This window comes from Amblyomma maculatum, chromosome 9, assembly GCF_055883805.1.
Source record: "Amblyomma maculatum isolate TAMU_Amacu chromosome 9, ASM5588380v1, whole genome shotgun sequence".
NCBI classification, from domain to species: Eukaryota; Metazoa; Arthropoda; class Arachnida; order Ixodida; family Ixodidae; genus Amblyomma; species Amblyomma maculatum.
Genome location: NC_139352.1, coordinates 37,757,034 through 37,779,367, shown reverse-complemented (window position 1 = coordinate 37,779,367; position 22,334 = coordinate 37,757,034). Strand labels below are relative to the sequence as shown.

At 46.5% G+C, this 22,334-nt stretch overlaps 1 protein-coding gene across 1 annotated transcript; it reads right to left on the bottom strand.

Annotated features, from left to right (window-relative positions):
* Positions 1-1,794: 1,794 nt before the first annotated feature.
* LOC146178869 (carboxylesterase 4A-like) lies at positions 1,795-17,113 on the bottom strand. The gene is made up of 6 exons (XM_084580057.1): positions 16,964-17,113; positions 14,123-14,489; positions 12,549-12,835; positions 8,328-8,561; positions 6,595-6,917; positions 1,795-1,969 (listed from the first exon to the last, which is right to left on the bottom strand). Exons 1-6 carry the CDS (start codon positions 17,111-17,113, stop codon positions 1,795-1,797), a joined length of 1,536 nt encoding a protein of 511 aa, XP_084436183.1.
* Positions 17,114-22,334: the final 5,221 nt, after the last annotated feature.

The window sequence follows — 22,334 nt, the reverse complement described above, 5'->3', positions numbered from 1 at the left end:
CATTTCCTTCAGCGTCGTGTGGCGTCCTTACGCTAGACAAGAGGAGGTACGGACTCGTACTGAGGAAGTCGGTGTAGAGTAGTGGTTCGCGCGGTCAGCTGGGGAAATGAGGACGGTAGTTCGACACGTCGCGTGTACACGATTCTTTACTGACAGTTCGACACACTACGGTGACAAGCTTTGTCCACGCCACTCATGAAGGAAAAATGCTGTTGCAAAAAAAAAAAAAAAAAAAAACAGCCGCTATGCTACATCTTCGCCTGCTACATCTCATTGTGCACATTTTCGCCTCATTCCTGAACTGCTTACTTCCGCTTATACTCATATCTTAATGTATGTTTTTATGTGATTGGTATCACCTGGGACCCAATTCATGATTCATGAGAGTTGGCTTTGGGACGCTTTCGCTTTCTCTCTCGCCGCCTCGCTTCATTGGCCGTTTGTCGCCACCGCTGGAGGAAGCGGGGGGGGGGGGGGGGGGACGTCAATCGCGGAATTGGCGTTCGCTTCAGCGCGAGAAACATGCCGGTCCCTCCCGTCTCCCTTTTATTGTTCGCGGTGCTCAATGAATGTGATCGGCTGCTTCGACGGCCGCGCGTATATGATATCATTTCAACATGCCTGACCATGCTTTGAGGAGGCACTTCAGGCTTTAGAAGAGTTGAAAGCGGCCCATGGCCGAACGAGGACAAGCATGAAAATAAGGGAGTGGAAACTACTCTGTGCGCTGCGAGAAATGTTGAAGCCCTCCCAAAATAAATTGTGTTTATTTTATAAGCCTTAATAAATTTGTAGTACTGTAGCCAAATACATTCAATTAAAGCTTAGAAACGTGCTGAAGGTAGCATATAGTTCCTTAAAAATACAAGAAACCGAGATGGAACCGCTCATCAAAGCCTTTGTCTATTGTCTGCCCTCGTCCTCCCACACTTTGCGTTCCCCCTGCTCCCCCTATAGTCATCATCAAAACATTTAAACGTTTTTTGGATCTCCCGGCATGCAGACCTAAGGGAGCCTTACTCAGGAGCCTTGCAAACTAAGGTCTGGTGAAGATACATTTTCGCTTCGCACGGCCTCAGCCGCTAGGCGGATGGCTTATGTTGAGCGGGGTCCTCGCTCCGCAGCAAGGTCTTGCAGGCTTCTCTAATCTTTTGTTCGGCTGCCGGGCTGCCGGCGCGTTCTGAAATTACGCCGTCGAGTGCCCCTCTTACCGCACGTTATACAATATTGGTCTTTCTCCTCTTTCGAGATTGTTACGTATAACCCAGAAGGGGCTTATACCCATGCCAATTTCGTGTATAACCCAGAAGGGGATTATACCCATGACAACGTCAAATTGACGTCACGGCAAAGCGAACGCGTTCCAAAGCGAACTATTTCGTGGATTCCGCCCCTGATCATTCCAAAACTGTCTAGCCGAGTGACAGGCAACGTATGCAGCTTTATTCAAAACACATTACAGAAAGCTGTAGCGAGGCAATAATTACGTTACGAAAATTACAATACGGTTTTATATTATTCAGACCAGTCTAAAAAGAATACGACGCAGTAAACATAGGAGTATACAATAAAACTTGTGTCGTCAGCTGGAATTTAAAAGCACTATCCAGCTGTTGAAATTAATAAGCAGGGATAAGCGCTTATAAGGCTAGCACCACCAGTGTGTACGCTTTTTATCATAACCTTGAAAACGCTATATAAATGTGTTCGTGGTCAAATTCATCCGATTGAGGCGAAGCTGTCGGCAACTTTGTAGAAGAGCAGCCGTCGCCGACCAGAAGCTTCCATCGGCTTCTATCTAGGATTACTTCGGACCGACGGAAACGCAGACACGGCGGCGTTGGTCAGACTCCGGCACTTGGCGGCTGCGGTAACGCTGTCCATAACCTCTGTGCCATTGGCGAAAAGGAAGCGCGTGGCGTTCGCCGACGGCAGCCACGCCTGGTCGTTCTTCAGGCTGGGAACTTCCCTGGGAATCGATTGAGACCATATACGGGTAAGAATACCTGTAAATTGTAGGGTTTAGCGGCTTGAAGCGCTACCTGTATTATGAGGGATATCGTGCAGTGCTCCGGATTAGTTAATAAATAATGTTTTCCAACACTCGCTCATGCCGAGCATGCGGAACTTCTTGAATTACGCCCATTTCTATGTATGACGAGATTCAAATTGATGACATTGGGATCAGCAGGCGAATACAAGAAGAGAGTGTGTGTGCGGGTATGCCCTGGAGACGCTGAGACTGTTCTGATGAGGAATATTCGATTTCGACGCCAGCGATATATATGGCGGCATCAGCAAAAATTAAATTAGTCCCGTTGCCATCATACTTCCGTGTGACTGCACACTGGCTGGCCTTTGCCAGCTAAGCACGTGCATAAAAGGAGAGGACATGCCTTCACTTGAAATTTCAAGAGATACGGGCTAAAGTATTAAGAAAAAGCATTAGTTTTCATAATAAGCCGGTTTCTAGGGAGGATCATTCATCAATCATGAAAACAGGTCTTGAAAGTCATTAATATATGTGACGCCATATCACGACCCGTAAACAAGCAGAGGCACCCAAACATACCCCGCTACAAAGAGAGGTGGCTGGCATTGATTTGGAGACGGCGACGGTTTCTGCTTGCGGTACGCTTCGCGGACTGCATAATATGCACGACGCTCTATCTTCCGCAAACAAATCAGGGCTAGGGGTGATAAGCATATTACATTATCGCGCTGATCTTCACTATGGTCCGCCAGTAAGACGCCAGCTATGATGTCCTTTAAAGCAAATTACACAAAAAGTTTTGCCGCGATCATGGATTACCGTTAATGCATTTGACTATGGCAGTAGATGCGCGTTGGTTGTGGAATTCTGACGTTCGTTGGTTGGTTGGTTGGTTGGTTGGTTCATAGGAAGAGAAAGGCGCAGTATCAGTCACACTTGCTCTGTGGACACCTGAACCGCGCCGTAAGGGAAGGGATGAAGGTGGGAGTGAAAGTGGATAGAGAGAAAGGGGGGCCGTAGTGGAGGGCTACGGAGTAATTTCGACCACCTGGGGATCTTTAACGTGCGCTGACATCGCACAGCACACGGACGCCACTTCGTTTCGCCTCCATCGAAACGCAGCCGCCGAGGCCGGGATTCGATCCCGGGAACTCCGGCACAGTAGTCGGGCGTCTTACCACTGCACCACCCCGGCGGGGCTGACGTTCGTTGCACCCGATGCACTTTTTTTCAACAACTATAGCCTAGAGTTGTTACGTTGCACTCGATGCAGTTTTTTTCAACAACTATAGCCTAGAGTTGTTACTTCAATGTGGCCATCACAAGAGCACGAAGTTCAACCAGGAAGGTTCATCAGAAGTTACGTGGTTAACAAGAGAATTTCACTAGGACGCACCTACTGTATCACTACGCTCTTCTAGCTTGTCCTTGAATCCCCTGTATATGAATTACCATTTTCATTCTCTTTGATAAGAGCAATAGTTGTTCCCTTTTTCTTATCTTTTATCTTTCGTTGAAATCGTTCTAAGGACGTGGCCGCTGCACTGCGTGAACATCTTTCTCACTATTACCACCGCCGTCTACATTTCCTTTTCACTTCTAGAAGATTCACTGTATTTGATCGCCTACATGATTCTATTAGCGGAAGCGCCTATTTGGCACCGCTAACCCAGTCTGCTTTGACCTTCCTTTACTTTTTCTTCTCACCTTCTTTCGTACGACACATATGAACTCCGCGTCATTTTCTTCTCAATCTCTTACAGAACGCACCCGTTCCACTCCACAAAAGACTATCGCCTGCTTTGACCTTATTTTGCCTTTCCTTCTACAGAATGTACCACTGCTTTTCTTTTCAATTTCTGTCGTGTTAGCCCAGGCAGGGGGGGGGGGGGGGGGAGGCGCAGCCGCACCCGCGCCGGAACGCTGCCCGAGAAAGCAGTCCAGACACCGCGCTCCCAAGCGACGAAAATGACCCCCGTTTTCAAGCACTATTAACTTTACATGCATACACTTCAAAATAACATTGGAACACACCCAAGAAAACAAGACAGAACACAGTCACTCCAAACATCAGTCGTTTTCGTGTTTTCACAGACGCGCACAAATGCCAGGAGAGTCGGTAGACCAGTTCGTCACTGCGCTACACGGCTTGGCGGAACGTTGCGACTACGGTAAACTAAAAGAACGGATGATTTGAGACAGACTGGTTGTCGGGCTCCGCGACACAAAGCTCTCAGAAGCTTTGCAAATGAATTCTCAGCTCACGCTGGCTTCGGCGCTGTCGAAGGCTCGCTTAAAGGAAAGCGTCCAACAGCAGCAAAGTACTCTACGAGGACAACACAGCCATCAGTCATCGGAAATTCGTGACCAGGACCCCAATGTGGACGCGGTGGTACAACATAGGCACAAGGGACGTCTGCATGGGCAACGAACGCCGGAGGTGCGGCAGCATGGGCAACGAACGCCGGAGGTGCGGTGTCCTTTCTGCAGTGGCGACGCCCACCCCAGGACAATGTGCCCAGCCAGAGCTGCCGTCTCCCCTGTGGCAAGAAGGGACATTTCGCAAAGGCCTGCTTGAAGAAAGCAACGGCTTCCGCTCAACGAAAGGTACGCGTTTCAGCGGTCATTTTCGTCGCTTGGGAGCGAGGTGTCTGGACTGCTTTCTCGGGCAGCGTTCCGGCGCGGGTGCGGCTGCGCCCCCCCTACCTGGGCTAACACGACAAGTCGTGTAGAAGATGTCAGTTCTACCATACACACCTCTTTTTGCCTCTTCTGACATCATTTCATCTTCGCTTATAAAATGTGCCAAGGCTTTATTTTTTTCTTGTATTCCTACAGAAGGTGCCCGTTCAAAATGGTCGTCTGCGGTGACCTCATTTTACTTTTCCTCCTGCAGAATATACCAATACTCTCCTTTCCCATTTTCATCCCATATGTTAGAGGGTGCCCATTCAAACCCACGAAACTCTCTTCGCCCTCATTTTACCTTTCCTCTTACAGAATATGCTAATGTTCGCCTTTTTTCTTCCTCTACCTTACAGAAGGTTCCTGTTCATTGCGACGTACTTCTCTTTGCCTGTTCTGACCTCATTTCACATTTCATCCTACAGAATATACCAATACACTTTCCCATTTTCTTCTCATACTCTTACAGAGGTTGACCGTTGCACACCACGTACCTATTTTCACCCGCTGTGACTTATGTTACCTTTCCTCCTACAGAATACATCAATGCTCTGCTTTAGCATTTCCTCCCCATACTCTTAAGGGGCTCGTTTCAAACAGCAAACCTATTTTCGCCCGCTGATACCTCATGTTACATTTCCTCCCACAAAATATGCCACTGCTCTCATTTCCCACTTTCTTCTCATACTCTTATACAATGTAGCCGTGCAAGTTTCGCTGTGACTTCATGTTACCTCTTCATCTAAAGAATACTTCAATGATCAGCTTTACAATTTCCTCCTCACACTCTTGCAGAAGGTGCCTGTTCAAAGCCATGTACCTGTCTTTGCCTGTTATGAACTCATCTAATCTTTTATCATACAGCATATGCCAATGCTCTTTCCTATTTTCTTCGCTTAGAAAAGTTGCGCGTTCCTTTCCAAGAACCTATGGTCACCCGCTGTGATCTTATGCTACCTTTCCTCTACAAAATACGTGAATGCTATCTTTAACCATATTTTCTCAAACCCTTACCAAAGGTGCCGATTCAATCCCACGTACCCCCTTTCGCTTGTTTCGACCTCATTTTACCTTTCCTTTTACAGAATATACACCAATGCACTCTTTTCCTATTTTCTTCTCATACAAAAGGTGCCCCCCCCCCCCCCCCCTCCCAAACCTATTTTTACCAGCTGTGGTCTCATGACACCTTTTCTCCTGCAGAATACGTCAATGCTCTGATTTACCATTTTCTTCTCATTCTCTTACATAAGGTGCCTGTTTAATGCCGCGTACCATTTTCGCCTTTTGGGACCTTATTTTACCTTTCCTCATACAAAATATGCCAATGCTCTGTTTTCCCATTTCCTTCTTATAATCTCATAGAAAGTGCCTGTTCAATCCTATGTGCCTCTTTTTGCCAGTACTGACATGATTTTATCTTTCCTCCTACAGAATACGTCATTGCTCTCCTTTTCCATTTTCTTTTCTCGCACTCGTACTACGTAGGGTTGAACGGCCTTTTCGCCTGTTCTGACCTCATTTTAAGTTTCCTTGTACAGAATACTCCACTGCTCGCCATTCCTATTTTCGTCTCATACTCTTACTGTGCTCGTTCAATCTCACGAACCTCGCTTCGCCTTTTCTGCCCAGTGCTGCACTGCTTAAGGCAGTTTGGCTCTATTGCAGTAGGTCGAAGCCTGCGTCTCTCCGGGAGTTCTTGCATCGACATTTGAAGCAGCAGGTTCCGTTGTGTCTACACAAATAAATATTGCGCGGACCTTGGCAAAGTCGTAGGTAGAAGCTTTGGGGAGGCAATGCTCAAGGTTAATAAGATACAACGCGTGTTTTAGCGCCCTCTCCAGAAATATGCCACTTAGGCGCAGCTGTGATGCTAGTCATCCTAGTCTCCTGGCCAGACCACTCACTGCCCTCACCCGTCGGAGAGAAATTGTGCGACCTCCTTGGTTCGCATCAGTGGCTCGAACAGCGGCAGTCCACCGCCGTCAACGACGTAGTGGTAGCCGCGCAGGGCGCTCAGAGCTACGTTGCGCGCGCTGCAACCCGATATCGCCAGGGTCAGGAACCTGAGCCTGGTCTCGTGGTCCTCGGCTTGGAGCCACCGCTGCACTTCTCTGACCTTGATTGGGTCGCTCCCTATCAGGTACCCAATGGCGTACGTGAACAGTGCGTCGCCGGTCGAAGCGTTGCCGCTGGCTACGGCACTCGGTTTCACGTACTCCTCCAAGAGAACCCTCGCCTGCAAATGATTAAAGTAATGGGCTAGAAGCTGAACGAATGCTGCGAGCTTGTGCTTGCACTATTGCATCGATCAGGGTATAGATCGGAAGTCAGTGCCAAGCCTGCCTTTCTGTCTAGAAGTCACGTATCAATCGAGGCTGCAGGGCGACGGTAAGCGCCGAGCCTTTCGGCTCAATCCAAAATTAGGTTATTAGCAGCAGTTATATGCGTGCGTACTGGACTAGCACACACCGATAGCGTTTAGAACAGATAATGGTCAAGTGGGTTCAGAACGTCTATGGCTCCCTTATCTCGCTCCATAGATATTTGATTCAGCTTGACGTGGACACAAGTTCCGCATTTATCAAGAATTTTACACATGTAGTGGAATGCAGATCCGGCGAATATTTTAAGCGAAACATTACTCCCAAACGAATGGTGAAAACTTTAAATATAACTGCCTCGTTTGTTTAAGATCTTTCCCTCACAGTTTCGCAGCCTCTCAAGAATTCCACCATCCACATCGCTATCATCATCATGAGCCCAACTGCAGTCGCTAACCCCGTTGGTTGTAAACTCGGCCTGCCGTGCCCACCTTGCTCACGGCAAAACTTTGATTCATCAGCACATGGATAGCCTGCTGTCTTTTCTTTCGCTGGGATCTATATATTACTCTACAAAACAATAGATTATCATGAATTAGATAATTTCCTTCACCTTTCTTCCTAGCATTGCGGGCTGTTGATTTCGTTGGTAGTTTTGCTCGTTGCCTGAGATGAAGATGAACGTGTCTTTGCTTACATTTTTCAAGCGCAGCTTCAATTTATTCGCACAATTAAATTATATTTTTCTATATAAGTGCCTTGGTCGCGTCCTCATTTTCTTGGCTGTCGCCTTTTTATTTGCATCACGGTTGGCCATCCTGAGGTGGCGTAAATTATTTCGGAATTGTACTATTGCATCGACCATAGCCTGAGCTCCTCCGCTATTAAACCTCACATACCGTGTGAGGTTTTCTCCTCTCATCTGTAGCACTAGACTTAGTAAAAAAATTGCAATCTTAATTCCTGCGACTGAATGTGATTAAACGCAAGTTGATTAGCGATAACGGTACATCTTGGTTGTGCTAAACCACGCGGTGAGCTGATGTCATTGCGTGCCTGTCACGTTATCTCTGATGTTATTAAAAATCAATCACCTCTCAAGGACAAAAATCACTATTTATGTTCAAGAGGCCAATCAAGTGGACATGGAGCAGCTTACTATATAACATGACACACGGCGCGAGACGTGTCGTTCGACAGACCAAGTTTTTACTTGATCTTAGCAAAGCTTCATGGTCACCACGACAGAACTTAGCAGTCACCGGGTTTGCACCTGGAGGACTAGTGGTGCCGTTCTAAAAGAAACAACGTCGAGAGAAGCCTACCTGGGCAATGTCAGCTCCGGCCAGGACGTCGTTCATTTTGGGAAGCTTCCTTTCGCTGAAGCCCAGCGACAAGGCGTAAGCATCCCACGCTGGTGTGAAACGTAGCTCCATTTTATTTGCTGCCGACAGCAGCGCTTCGAGGCTGGCACTCGAGAAGCAGGCTGCCCAGGTGTCGCTGTCGCTGACATTGCAGCCCAGTTTCTCAGCGAGTTCCTTAGATGGGTCCATCTTATACTGCATTGAAAGGACACTCCGCTCGCAAGGAGGATGCAGCGGTACATTCAGCTCCAATGCGCGTATAGTGAATTCAACGATTTGTCTATAAATATGGTAACAAAATCGATGAGAACTTGTGCCCCCTTGCGTCTTCCTGCAATGTGACAGTGACTTGCACCATTGCTTCACATTTTCGGAATGAAATTGATGTCAAGCACACAGAGGCCATAGAACCGTCACAATAGTAAACGTCAATTTACCAACTGCAACTGTCGTCGGCAAGCAGTTAGGCGTGCGATGTTGTAATGTTAAATAAGCTCTATCTCACACTGCATTGGAACACAATCTTAGCGAGAATTTTCTTGTTACAGCTGCAGGTGATATCAAAGTGCCGCATGTTCAGAAAAACTATTCAGATGTTAGTGGATCTGCATTTGTTCTGACACAGAGACAAAGGGATGTTTCTTGATCATGCAACTACGGTATTCATTAGGAACAATCAGAACTGTCAAGCTGTGAGGTGAAAACACAGCAAACAGGTTTGCTAGGTAAGATTTAAGGGGAGGGAAAGCATTTATGCATGACCGTATACCTATTATACGCTGCGCCTATGAAGCTGCCGCGCAGTGCATGCAAATATTTTCGAACGTATTTATATAACTTTGGTAAGCAGCTAGGTTAAGCAATGATTGCACAATCCCACAAGTTGAGTAAGAATCATATTGTTACGAGACGGCAAGCCGATGTAAACAGAAGACCAGAGGACAGAGAGATGGTCGATGACAGTGAGATGACGTTTAATGAAATGTTGCCGGGCCTAGCGCGAGCGTAATTCCTGTCCGCGCCACTGCCCGCTTCTTCTTCCTCGATGTCTTCCGTAACAATATGCTCCTACTAATCTATGAACTGCGCACTGACTCATAAAGTTACATTTTTGCAAGGAAATCACACCCCAGTGGTCTTAGCTGCGTAGCTACAGAAAGCCATTTCCCGTTATATATTTATTATATGCTGTCACGGGATGGTGACACGCTACTGACAATGACTGATCAGAGTAGACTCTCAGCGAAACAGTTGTTTAGTTCAGCCGACTTCGTTTAAGAAAAGAACCGAGCAACGCGACGGCATCGAGAGCAGCAGCCATACTCGGGGGTTTTCTAAAGCTCGAACGAGCCGTTCTCGGCCACGCTGTACCTAAAGCTATCAAAGAACTTTTACGCGATGGCGTAAGGGCTCCGTGTCACAGAAAGGTCGGTATCGACATTGTCGTTGTTCGTTGTAACGCGAAATCCGCAATAAATGAAATAGATAAAAAGTAAATAAAAGTACTCCGAACATACTGCGATCCAATTTCCTGGCCTTCTGGTTGCGAGACGAGCACGCTGCCGATACACCAAAGTTCAACACAATCTCGTTCGAGTAAATGGGTGTCTTGTGTAAGCTTTGCCGTACACTATGTCATTAGAAAGGAACGATTACGGAACTAAACGAAATTAAGCGAGTAACGCAGTACATTTCCGTAAGTTTCTCGCTTTGCTTACATGACGGCGGAAATAAGAGCTTGAGTAGTAAAGCTTCTTTATGGTAGATGACGCCACCATGTTGCTCGCGGGACGCGCTTCGCACTATTTGCAACGATTCGTAGCACATACCATCATCATACACCTTACTACGTCCGCTGCAGGGCAAGGACATCTCCCAAATCCCTCCACTTGGCACGGTTCTGTCCCAGCAGCATACTAAAAATCCCAGCGAAATTCCTAATCTTACTAGCTGTCACGGTGAGGCGGCTTTAAAATGAACCATGTAGTCTTCTGTGTGCCTTCCCTTTTTGGCATGGCAAAGGCTCGCAGTATAACAAATAAATAAGACATGTATGCTCTTCTCAACTAGAAGGGGATGCTTGACACCCAACAGTCGGCCTAGTTACAAGAAGTAGTCGGGTGCTAAATAATGGGGAGACGTCGGCTTCTATGCAATGCGGAATGCGTTAAAATCACGGAAGGCGCCATTCCATTAGAGGCGAGAGCAGGGAGTGTAAGAGCAATCGTATCTCTAACGCCAGTAACGTGCGTATGGGGTAACGCTGGGTATTCATAACCTGCCACGATATCAGCTCAAAAGGCGCTGCCATATAGGGGAACTCCAAACGTTTCATACAGCAATACTTTCCACTGGAGTCCGTAATTGACAATCGGGTGAGGAAATATTGAAAAAATATGCTCAGCATTAATGGCGAGCATACAGAATGGCTATAGGATATGAATCCCATGTCGTTCACCGATCAGAGGTAGCACCGAAACATTTGAGCAATGCCGGATTTTGTTTCAGTCTGATGACTTCTGGCGCTGCGTTGTCCATCACACACACACACACACACACACACACACACACACACACACACACACACACACACACACACACACACACACACACACGCACACGCACACGCACACGCACACGCACACGCACACACACACACACACACACACACACACACACACACACACACACACACACACACACACACACACACACACACACACACACACACACACACACACATCAGATTCATCTAACCAACTAGCCCGCACGCATGTTCTACTGTGCTTTGTTTGATTCAATCGTTATTTTGTTTTGTTAATGTTCTTTTTTTCTAATGTTCTAGCAATGCTACATATAAAGACAAGTAATGCTTTAGTAAGTATTTAAACTATATATATATATATATATATATATATATATATATATATATATATATATTATGTCAACATAAATGCAACTCAAGTAATTTGCGCGCTACGGTATAAACAAACACACAAGCAAGCAGGAAAACTGACGTACACAGGACAAGTATACTTGTCCTGTGTACGTCAGTTTTCCTGCTTGCTTGTGTGTTTGTTTATACCGTAGTGCGCAATATACTTGTCCTGTGTACGTCAGTTTTCCTGCTTCCTTGTGTGTTTGTTTATGCCGTAGCGCGCAAATTTCTTGAAATGTTAAACCAACTAGCCCCCATTGCTGCTTGGCTTATAAATAAAACATTCTTTAAAATGATAGAGCAACCTTCCACGAACACGTAGGCCCACCACTAGCGATGATACACAACTTGTACGCTTTGCAAAGCCAACAGTCATAATACTGTACTACTCCTACACTCCAGGGAACAAATAGCATATAGAGTTATGTTTCAATATCCATATGCCGAGTGGTGTCTCATGAGTGATAGTGGCGAATGAATAGTGCTATGCATGCACTCTAAAGCAAGTTGTTGTTGTTGTCGATGTGGCTGTAGGAAGATGGAAAAGAAAATGCACGGGGCTGCTACTGGCTCTTCCGCTGCCTCGTGCGGACAGAAGAGAAAATAGAGAAGAAAGCAAAAAGAAGAGGGAGAGAAAGACGCGCGCCGCAACAACAGCCATTGTCCACCACCGAAGCAGTGGCGGGTGAAATGACGGCCTACGACAGAAAATTCGGTGGCTGCCTAGCCCCCACCGCAAGCGGCGTTGACCTACCATCCCAGTTCCGTAGGGCTAGTAACTGCCACCATTCGCCACCTCTCTCTAAAGCAAGCATCATCTCATCATCTCAAAGGTTTAGTTGCAAGGAGTTTTATTTTAACACATGTTTACTGGAAGACAAGGGTGAAAAGTGCTGGGACCCAGTGCTTGAAATGTATTTGCTATGTTGTTTTAGAGTTATGAATGAAACACTACTTAAAACATTTAGTACATCATATTCAAACAACGTTCCCTTATTACGATACAATGTTTTTAATGCAACATAAAACATTACCAATATTATATTACATTCAAACGTCAACATTAGTATAAAATCATTTTGGGCTTTTTTATTATTTTGTTTATTTTGTCACGAAATGTTAGTCAAGAAAAGAAACTTAAACAATATGACATTATTCTAATGTTCGGTGCTCCCTGGGATTCTACCCTGCTGGTGATGGAGACCGGTTCGGTTTCCACACTTTGGGGTAACCGCCATACATACTGTGTTTGCAGGGACCACAGAGGTGTGCACTGAGCCCTCGAGAACTGCTCGCTCGATGGTGGCATTGAGCCTCCCGGCCGCTTGTACGAGTAGGTAGGCTCCCGTGCCGTTGCCCACCAGCATCAGCGCTGAAGGATCTGCGCCGAAAGCGGCCGCATTTTCCTGGGCCCAGCGGAGCGCTGCCATAGCGTCCTCTTCAGCCACGTCCGGGATAATGTCCTTGGCACTGGGATGCAAGAAGCCCAGCACTCCGAGCCGCACGTTAGGGGACATTACCACCACGCCGGCTACGGGGAAAGTCGAGAAAGGCCTTTATGCTCACAGTGTGGTGTGTGTAGTAAAGCTGCGCTTAACCAATAACGAGAGTCACTGGTAAAAAACATCAAATCCCGATAGCGCTTCTCAGCATTCAGCCTGGTGACAAAGGTACTGAAGCGTATGATCGCTGTCAACAAGGATACGTTGTTGATCCAAAGGTAAGCATTCATAGAATATTTTAAGCTTTATTTGTACACAATGAGAGTGGAACCGACAAATGCTTTCTTTTTTATCTCGGTCAGTTTCGCCAAGTTACTTTGACGAATTCCTGGCGTACACATGGCCAATCGCAGCGGTAATCTCAATTGTTGGAGTGCTTAAGCAATTCAAGTAGTCGTTCTGCAGCAGTGCTGGTGTTTGATGTCATTCCTCTTAAACTCGCTACAGGAAAGAACGCGCATCAAAAGTATAAAATAGAAAGCGACAAAAACTTAAACAAAGCATGCAGTGGGACGGAAGCACATGGAGCATAAATCCTCTGACATCAAACTTGTCCAAATGCTGCTATATATCCAGCTACTGTTTATATCGCGGCACTCATGTGTACGATACACTTCGCAGCACTGCATTCATATATTTACGCCAACTTAATATGTGCTGGGAAACACTTGGCAGAGCACACGGGGCCGTATTATAATAGCTGTTATTTTGTTGGTAGGGTGTTTTCATCTGGATGAAAGGGACTTCTACACATACAAGTCGGTTTCTGCAGCCGGTCTCTGTGAAGAGGAAGCTGCCTGGAGGCGTTGGTGTGCGCACCATATGACAAGGCACCCTCCTGCCGATCGCTGACAACCTGGATATGGTATAGTAAGGACACTCTCGTAAAATAAGGATGGTAGATTGAGTAACAGTGCGCGTGGGATTAAACTTCTTATAAGACGCCATGCGTCACGAGTGTGATAAACTAACTTCGCTGCTATTCACACTGATACCAATTCAGACGCTTATCCAGATTATTTTCACAAATGTGAACAGTGGTGGGGATGCCTTCATGGAGTAAAGGGCGAGCGCGTGGTTTATCTATAGCCATTACTTTTCGTCTCAGAGAAAAGTGATAAACTGCGCGCTCATATGATTATTATTGCGCGAGCCAAAAGTCTTGCGCCGTGAGCTCGCGGTTCAGGGGTGAAGCTTCGGTCAAAGTTGACAAATCCACAAACTCCATTTCAAACTGCGTATACCGCATGTATGGCGCAGCTTCCTTTGCTGACTTGTGCTTCAGAATCTAAACAATCATTCGCGTGATACTTTACCCAGAGCAGCCAGCTCCTCCCATTGAGGCACGTCGTTTGTGCCCCTCTGGAACCAGTGGCCCGTGGCTGCCAGCACAAGCGCCCTCTTGGGTTCCCCAGAAGTTGTGTCAGCGGGCGCCCAGATGTTCATGCGTAGGCAGTCCTCGTCACCCACCATTCCGCTCTTTTTATCCCACTGGGCGCACGGGAGGCGGGGTACAATGGCCTCCATCACAGTGCATCGGTCAGACGCGTTGAGCGGCTCGGGTTTAGCGAAGCGTCGCTCTCCCTCTATGCTCTGGGCATACGGCACGCCCAGCCAGCGCGAGAGATTCGCTCCGCCAACGAACACCGTGCTGCCCACCAGAATGCCGCTGGTTGTGCTCGCCTGTGGGGTGAAACAGGTTAAAGATGAAAGCTACTTTTGAAGTAGGATGAGAGCAACATAGCTGTTGCAGTATGTTTTATAATAAATAATTATGATAGCGCGCGAAAATGTGTTAAAACTTGACAAGTTTGTGGTGACTCAAGCCGAATGCTTGCGCAATGCATGACGACGTAAAGGAGGAACAGAAAGATGTGCACACCAGCATTGTGATTTTTAGCCACTACCAAATATTGTTCAAATGCATATTTGTACAGCCGCGTTTTAGTGCTGCGGTACTGCTACCCGCATTGCAAGAACCCAATGTTTGAAGATCGGGAGGGTGGCTGCTCCTAGCCCTACAGGATGGGACTGCTGGTAGGTCACCGCCGCTTAATTGCGGCGGGGTCTAGCCTGCCACCGGGTTTGTATCTGTTGTAGGGAGTCATTGCACCCGTCACCGCTTCGGTGGTGAACGACGGCTGTTGCGACGCGCGTCTTTATCTCCCTCTTCTTTATCTTTCTTCTCTATTTTCCTCTCTCTCCGCTCGAGGCAGCGGAGCTGGCTCAGCTGTAGCTCAGCTACAGAGCCATAGCAGGCCCGTGGGGGAGGAGGGTGGCTGGTCCTGGCCCTGATGGGGCTGTGATAGGTTGGTCACCGCCGCTCGCGGCGGGGGCTAGGGAGGGGGGGGGGGGGGAGGGATGAGAGAGAGTGGCTGGTCCTGGCCTGATGGGGCTGTGATAGGGAGGTCACTGTCGCTTGCGGCGGGGTCTAGCCTGCAGCCGAATTTTTATCTGTTGTAGGCCGTCATTCTTATTTTCTTCTCTATTTTCTCTTCTGTCCGCACGAGGCAGCAGAGGTGGCTCATCTGTAGAGCCAGTAGCAGGCCCGTGCATTTTCTTTACTTTCTTCCTACAGCCACAACAACAACGGCGGGGGCTAGCCTGCCACCGAATTTTTACCTGTTGTAGGCCGTCATTGCACCCACCTCCGATTCGGTGGTGGACGACGGCTGTTGCAGCGCGCATCTTTCTCTCCCTCTTTTTTTTTCTTCTCTATTTTCTCTTCTGCCCGCACGATGCAGCGGAGGTGGCTCAGCTATAGAGCCAGTAGCAGGACCGTGCATTTTTTTCTTCCTGATTAACACAGAAACACAACTGAGATACAACAAACACAATCCTGCAAACACGCCCTGCTGCTCACAACATTCGATGAATAGCTAAGTTAAACCATCTGTATTTTTTCGTCCTACATGTAAGCAATCAGTGGAGCGCTGCTGTCTGCGTATTGAACTATGCCTTGAGTTATTGTGTAAGCTGGTATATCTATAAAGAACTTACACAGATGAGGTTTCAGCACGCCCTACTTAGGCAAGGACACCTGCAAAGTGCAGCATTGGCGTTGCCCTTCAACAAATATGCCAGCGTAATTAGCCCGTCATTGTTTTCTAACGCGAAATCGTTACCTACATGGCGAAAAAGAAGTTGTCTGTCGGTCTCGAAAAAACATTAGCATGCCTGTGGAAAACTATAAAAGCAAGAACGTTAGTAACCCTGTGTCAGGAAGAATGGTCCATTGTCATCGCGCCCACACTCTGACGCCTCGCAGCCTTAAAAATTCACGAGAATACCTCTGATAGGTTGGACTTGGCAGGTGACATGGCCGGGCTTTGATTTGTCGACAGGTTGTACGAGGTCACGAGGCTAAGTGACAGGATAGAGTTGGAGGAAATGGCGAACTCGGCCAGGACCATTCATATTGAATGGGGAGATGTGAAACTTCAACACCGCGGCATTTTCACTGTCCAGTTTAAAGCCTTATCACATCTAAAGAACATTGGCCTAACTTTGCAGATGATAGTCGGAAGGTTGTATTGCCGGGCACTTATTTTGTAGGAGTTTGTTACAAAACAATCGTCGCATATTAATCAATGTATCTGAAATGAGCAATAATGTTTCATTTGTTGAATCATCACACAGGCGACAACATAATAATGTAACATGATGTAAGAAACTAATGCTCACTTGTATGCGTCGCCTCAATCTCACTGCTTGCTTGTAGTTTTGTTAGCGCTTTAGAATTGGTACTCCATGTCGGCAAAAATCTTCCAGCGGTGGCGGCATGGACCGTTAGAAGCTTTGCAGCCTGAGCATGCAGATGCAATGCGTGGCTCGAGGGAGATGATAAAGAAGAGGAGCAGCGTACAGCGATCCTTTTGAAGGTAAATGGTGAGGCGTGGTAGCAATGAAGAGAGGGCCACAGAGATGAAGAGATGAGGTCAAACGCAGCATGCGGTGGTAACTTTTCACAAAGTCGTAATGCCTGCCCGGCGGTCTTGGTCATTGTTGTCGCGTGCTAATTTTTAAACATAAAAACATACATATGCAACATGCAGCAGAAAGGTAACGGTAAAATGTATATGGCGCAACCGACAAATCGATCGTTTGTGAATTTTGTGACATTGCTCCGCTAGAAAGGCTCCAAGTCCAAAGCTTACCACGGCGCCCTCCAAACTGAGGTTGAGAACGGCTGACGGGCAGTAGACGCCGGTACCCTTGAAAATGCGAGAATCTTCTAGAGCTCCGTTCATGCCCGTGACCACCTGGGATGCAGTGGTTGTGGCCCCGACCGCCGTGCCCCAGATCATGGAGCCGAGCAGGAAGGTCACCAGTAAGAGGACAGCAGCGACAGCAACGAGGACTGGCACGATTAGGCTGTTGGATGAGGGAAGTGCGATGAAATCGCAAACTTGAAATCGACGTGGCGTGAAGCTTCAGGCTTTTTATTTTATGGGGGCATTGATATAGTGAGCAAAGATTCTAGGACCGCCACATTCGGGTAAGGTTGGAAAGGCTATTGCGGAAGAAAAAAAGAGCAGCGAGCGCTGTCAGCTCACGTAGAGGACATGTAACTACGACAGCAGACCGAGCAATATTTCAAGCGATGACTTTTCGGTAGCGTGGATAGCTATTCTATGGAGCACAAAGCAGGCATTCGGTATTCAAATTGGTTATGAATAGTTTGCTTTAAACATGGCCTAGTTTCGCTCTATGTAGGGTCTGTCCCAACTCGCTGTCAAAAACAGTCTAAAGGAAAACAAGACACGCAGTTCCCGTTCGGGGATAGCTGCAATAATGAAGGACACAAGCATAAGCCCTTACCCACTGAAAAGAACTTGAAGAGTATGTACTGTACTCGGTGACTGTCATTTAGCGAATCATTTTTCACTATCCAAATTAAGATACCCGGCTGCGATGGTGAAGTTAGGGAATTACATAGTTTGCGACCTATGCTTCTTTACATAACAGAGAAGTGGGGCTCGACATAACCGATATACGAAACAGCAAAGAGTTTTTGCATATATTAACCCTAGCTTCTTCTGTAGCACTTCTGCGATCCCGCCAGTGTCGAGGGACGTATTTTCTCCTTGAAAGATGTGCTCTTGGACAGCTTAGCAAACGTAAGCTGAAATGTTGCTGTTCGCAACGCTCCGAGTTTCAGAGACGTGGTACCGCTCACCTGTTGGGACGTCTTTGTTCAGTGTCTGGTACAACAGGATTATGCCCAAAGGACGGCCGGGGCTGCAACGCGCGTTGCAGGCCGTGAGGAACGTACTGGGGTAGTAGCGTACGCCAATGTATGCGCACATGTGCATGGTCCCTTCGGAAGAAGGTACAAAATTAAAAGAGGAAGCGTGAACCGCCCCTCAAAACAAGACCCATCAGTCACAGCCGTACAACCCTTGACATAAACACCCGATTAATCCGTACGGGTTATTTAGAATTAGAAATTGTTGAGGCAAGTGAGATAGCACGAACTGGCGATGATTGTGTAAGTGGTGCGTCGATTTTGCTGTCTGAGAAAGAGATTGCATATCTTTCATCTTTTACTTGTGCAGCCAGATAATTTTTCCTGTTTGAGTTTTTTTCTTCGCATGCGCATGTGATCTCAAGTGTACATATATTCTGCTTCTCGCATGAAATTAAAATCAGTTGGAAGTAAGCGCTCGTGTGTCTGTCTATTGCTGTTGTCCGTGTGTTTTTTATGCGCTTTCCAGGTTTAACATGTCTAACCAACTCGCCCAAACGCTGCCATTTTTGAAAAAATAGAATAATGGATTGGGGTAGAACACATTTCCCAAGTAGACAAGCCTCATAGATTACAGTTTATTAGCAGCCTTCAAGAGAAAGATATATCACAGTTGCATCTTACAGGCGCTCACCAATGCGACATAAACGGAGGCTAACGGAAAGGATTCCATTAAACTGAGGACGACGCAGCTTGATATGGGAAGGAAATTTATGGCGGAAACGTTAACAGACGGGGAGAGAACAGAGTGAGTCAAGGTCAAACGGCAGTGAATAAACTCTAGCCACAATTAAGAAGAGTAAATCGTGTTCGCAATGACATAAAATGCAAAAAAAAAAAAGGAAGTTAGGGGGACGCCTGGTATGACGGAACAGCATAATAGCTCCCTTCAAGGGCCTTGGGATATCAGTGCGTATGTGTTCACAGGCGCGCCTTTGGTTTATCTTGGCTTCAATCTAATTGCATTTTCATTTTTGTTTTTTTTTGTTCGTAGCTATGCGGTAGAGGTGGCCACATAAACTCCGCAAATTACAGCCCTTAACATTCTTCAATGGTCGAACCGTAGTGACCAGCTAGTTGACCATGAGGCAGTGATTCGCCTCCGATTCGACCCTTCTTTTGCGTAGTAGCTAGTATTTCTTCAGAGACACTGTGAATCACCACCACCACCACCACCACCACCCCCACCACCACCACCACCACCACCACCACCACCACCACCACCATCATCATCATCATCATCATCATGCGGGCTATACTCACTGCAGGGCGAAAGCCTCTCCCATTTTCTTTCAATTATCCCGGTTCTGTGTTAGCTGCATCCAATTGAGCCCTGAAAATTTCTTAAGCTATCCACTCACCCAAGTTTATGCCGCCCCCTGCTAAGTTTTCCTTCCCTTGGAATGCAATTGGTTACTCTTAGAGACCATCGGTTTTCCTCTCTTCGAACTGCATGCCCTGCCCATGCCCATTGCTTTTTCTTAATTAGGAGTAGAATATCAGTAACTTGAGTTATTTCTCTGACCCGCTCTACACACTTCCTATGTCTTAACGTTACCCATACCATTTTTCGTTCCATAGCCCTCTGCGTTGTCCTCAACTTAAGTAGAACCCTTTTCGCTAACCTCCATATTTCAGTCCCTTAGGTCAGTACCGGTAGGATACAACTGTTTTAAACTTTCCTTTTGAGTGATACCGGTAAGCTGCTAACCGTAATGTTTGAGTAACTTCCCAATCTTATGTGTACTGGAGGTAAAATGATGTCACGGCTCTTTGCAGCAAAGAGCAAGTATGCAACGATTTTATCATATTGGTATGAAGAAAGAGAGAGAAGGTTCTTTAATAAAAACAGATTTTAGCCGGCGTTGATGTTCGCTTACATGGTACTCTGCACGGGCATTATGGAATAAAGACGGAAGAAGCGTTAGGAAAGAATGCGGTCGTTGAATACGGATGGATGTCATTTTGGATAAGACCGAAGTCCAGTAGCGAGTTTGTATAGAGGGATGATCAAGTGGCTGGGAAATTTAGAGCTTAACATACCAATAGCATCTAAATAGGCTAATGAGAAATTCATAACACGGCGCTGCTGTCTGTAGCAGCCTTAAGGACCTAATATAAAATCAACTGTGATTGGCACTTGAGTGACAGTATGCATAAGTTGATCATAGTGCGCACGTTCGTTGGCGTACGCTGGACATTCGCGGAGAATATGGAGTACAGTCTCAATTGAGCCGCATTGTCACAAAACGAACTGACTGCTTGCTTGAATCGGTACCGTAGAATTTTCGTAAAGGCAGCATTGAGACGGAAACGATGATAAATTGTTTCTAGATGACGCGGAAGCTCGAGTGCTGGACTTGATTTGAGTTTTCGCTCTTTTGAGTAATTTTCCCAATTACTGTCCAAGGCTGAGAGAATAGCATGGTGGGAAACAGAATCAATAGCAATGGGGATGTGACCAGCATGTAGGTTTTCTTCCAGTGATGCGACGAAGGCGATAACATTGTATATTGCAGACCTCTGCTGACGAAACCCGTTCATTTCTTGGGGATACTCATTGCCGCTTTCGAGAAACCATGCTATGCGCTTGTGGATCACACGCTCCATAAGTTTACCCACGCGACTCAATAGGGTAATCGGACGGAAAGATGAGTCGCTAGTTGGCTGTTTTGTGGGTTTTAAAACAGGAATAATTTTAGCCAGCTTCCATTCTGCAGGTACCTCACTAATAAGCCATGAAGAGTTGTAATATTTGAGCAGGCGAAGCCGGCAGTTTTGAGGTAGCTTTGCAAGAGCTTCATAGCTCACCTTATCATTTCCCGGAGACGTTCTCTTGTTTGGCTCAACGATAGCAGTGTTTAGTTCAATTATTGTGAACAGTTGGTCAGTCGCAGGTAAGGCACAATTGGCAATTTATGTTCGGTGACGAAGGCTGTGAACCTGCTGATAGGAGCCTGCAGTATTCTTCCGAAGTTTCTTTTAGAGACCCGTTCATGCAGAGATAGTGCGGTAAATTTGTTTGTTTTGTTTTGTGGGGTTTAACGTCCCAAAGCTACTCGGGCTATGAGAGACGCCGTAGTGGAGGACTTCGGAAATTTCGACCACTTGGGGTTCTTTAACGTGCGCTGACATCGCACAGTACACGGGCACCTTGCTTTTCGTCTCCAGATAGTGCGGTAAAGGAGTGAATCTGGTGAGGAGGCATGCTCATGCAACACAGATTCCGCCAACTTCTGGCAACCGGTTTGCGTACATTCAATGCTGAGCAAAAGTCTCTCCACCTTTTTCGACTAAGTTTGTCTAGGTACCGCCGAATATGTCTTTGCGCCTGTCGGCAGGCCCGAAGATCCTCAAGGGTTTTCGTGAGAAAAATTTTCTTTCGGCGTGCCTGCGTCCCCTAGTGAAAAAAAAAAAAAACAACCGTATGAGTCACAATAACCTCGTACAGATTTCTCATACTAACCACATACTAACCACATACAAATCTCAGTACTCTCAAATATTTCTCATATGATAAATGAGCTTAGTATGAGATTATACGAGATTTGTATGAGTTTAGTACGAGTTTAGTATGAGAATTTGTATGAGGTTATTGTGAATCATAGGGTTTTTTCACTAGGGGCGCGATCTCGCACACAGCCTTTCGTATTACTGATTTAACGGTATTCTGTCACTTTTGACTGAGATTTGTGTGCTCAGTTACAGGCAGTGAGCTAATGGGGAGATTATTTCCGCACTCAGGGTTGCAGCTGTAATTCCCCCTGCTCACTGCAACGTTGTGGGTATCCAAATTTGTTGACTTTTTCAGTTTCCTCCTTGGTGATTATGCGCTGATAATGAGAAGGTTATTAGCATGGCTTGGTTAGTGCGGAGCTTTACATCTATGTTATGTGGGCTTCCATATCAAGTATGTTCCCTAGCGAAAAAACCGTATGAGTCACAATAACCTCATACAGATTTCTCATACAAAGCTCATACTAAACTCATACAAATCTCATACAATCTCATATATTTCTCATACGTAGAATGATATTTGTGTTGATTATATGAGAATTATAAGAGTTTAGTATGAGAAATCTGTATGACGTTATTGTGACTCAGAGTTTTTTCGCTAGGATGCCCCAATAGGTATTTGTAGAATAACAGAGGCAAAGGTAAAAACGATATGAACAAGATAGCGAGGTGAATGTACGCGAACGCGGATCGGGAAGCGAAGCGTGAAAACGTGAGCCATTAGCACTCTCGCGGTAGACCATTAAAATCGAAGCTTAGGAGTC

Excerpts from the sequence above, each read along its gene's own strand:
- LOC146178869 (XM_084580057.1), bottom strand. The coding sequence starts at position 17,113 with ATGATCTGGGGCACGGCGGTCGGGGCCACAACCACTGCATCCCAGGTG. Across the intron at positions 14,490-16,963 it reads TCAGTTTGGAGGGCGCCGTG|GCGAGCACAACCAGCGGCAT; the intron begins GTAAGCTTTGGA and ends TTCACCCCACAG. Across the intron at positions 1,970-6,594 it reads GCACAATTTCTCTCCGACGG|GGAAGTTCCCAGCCTGAAGA; the intron begins GTGAGGGCAGTG and ends ATCGATTCCCAG.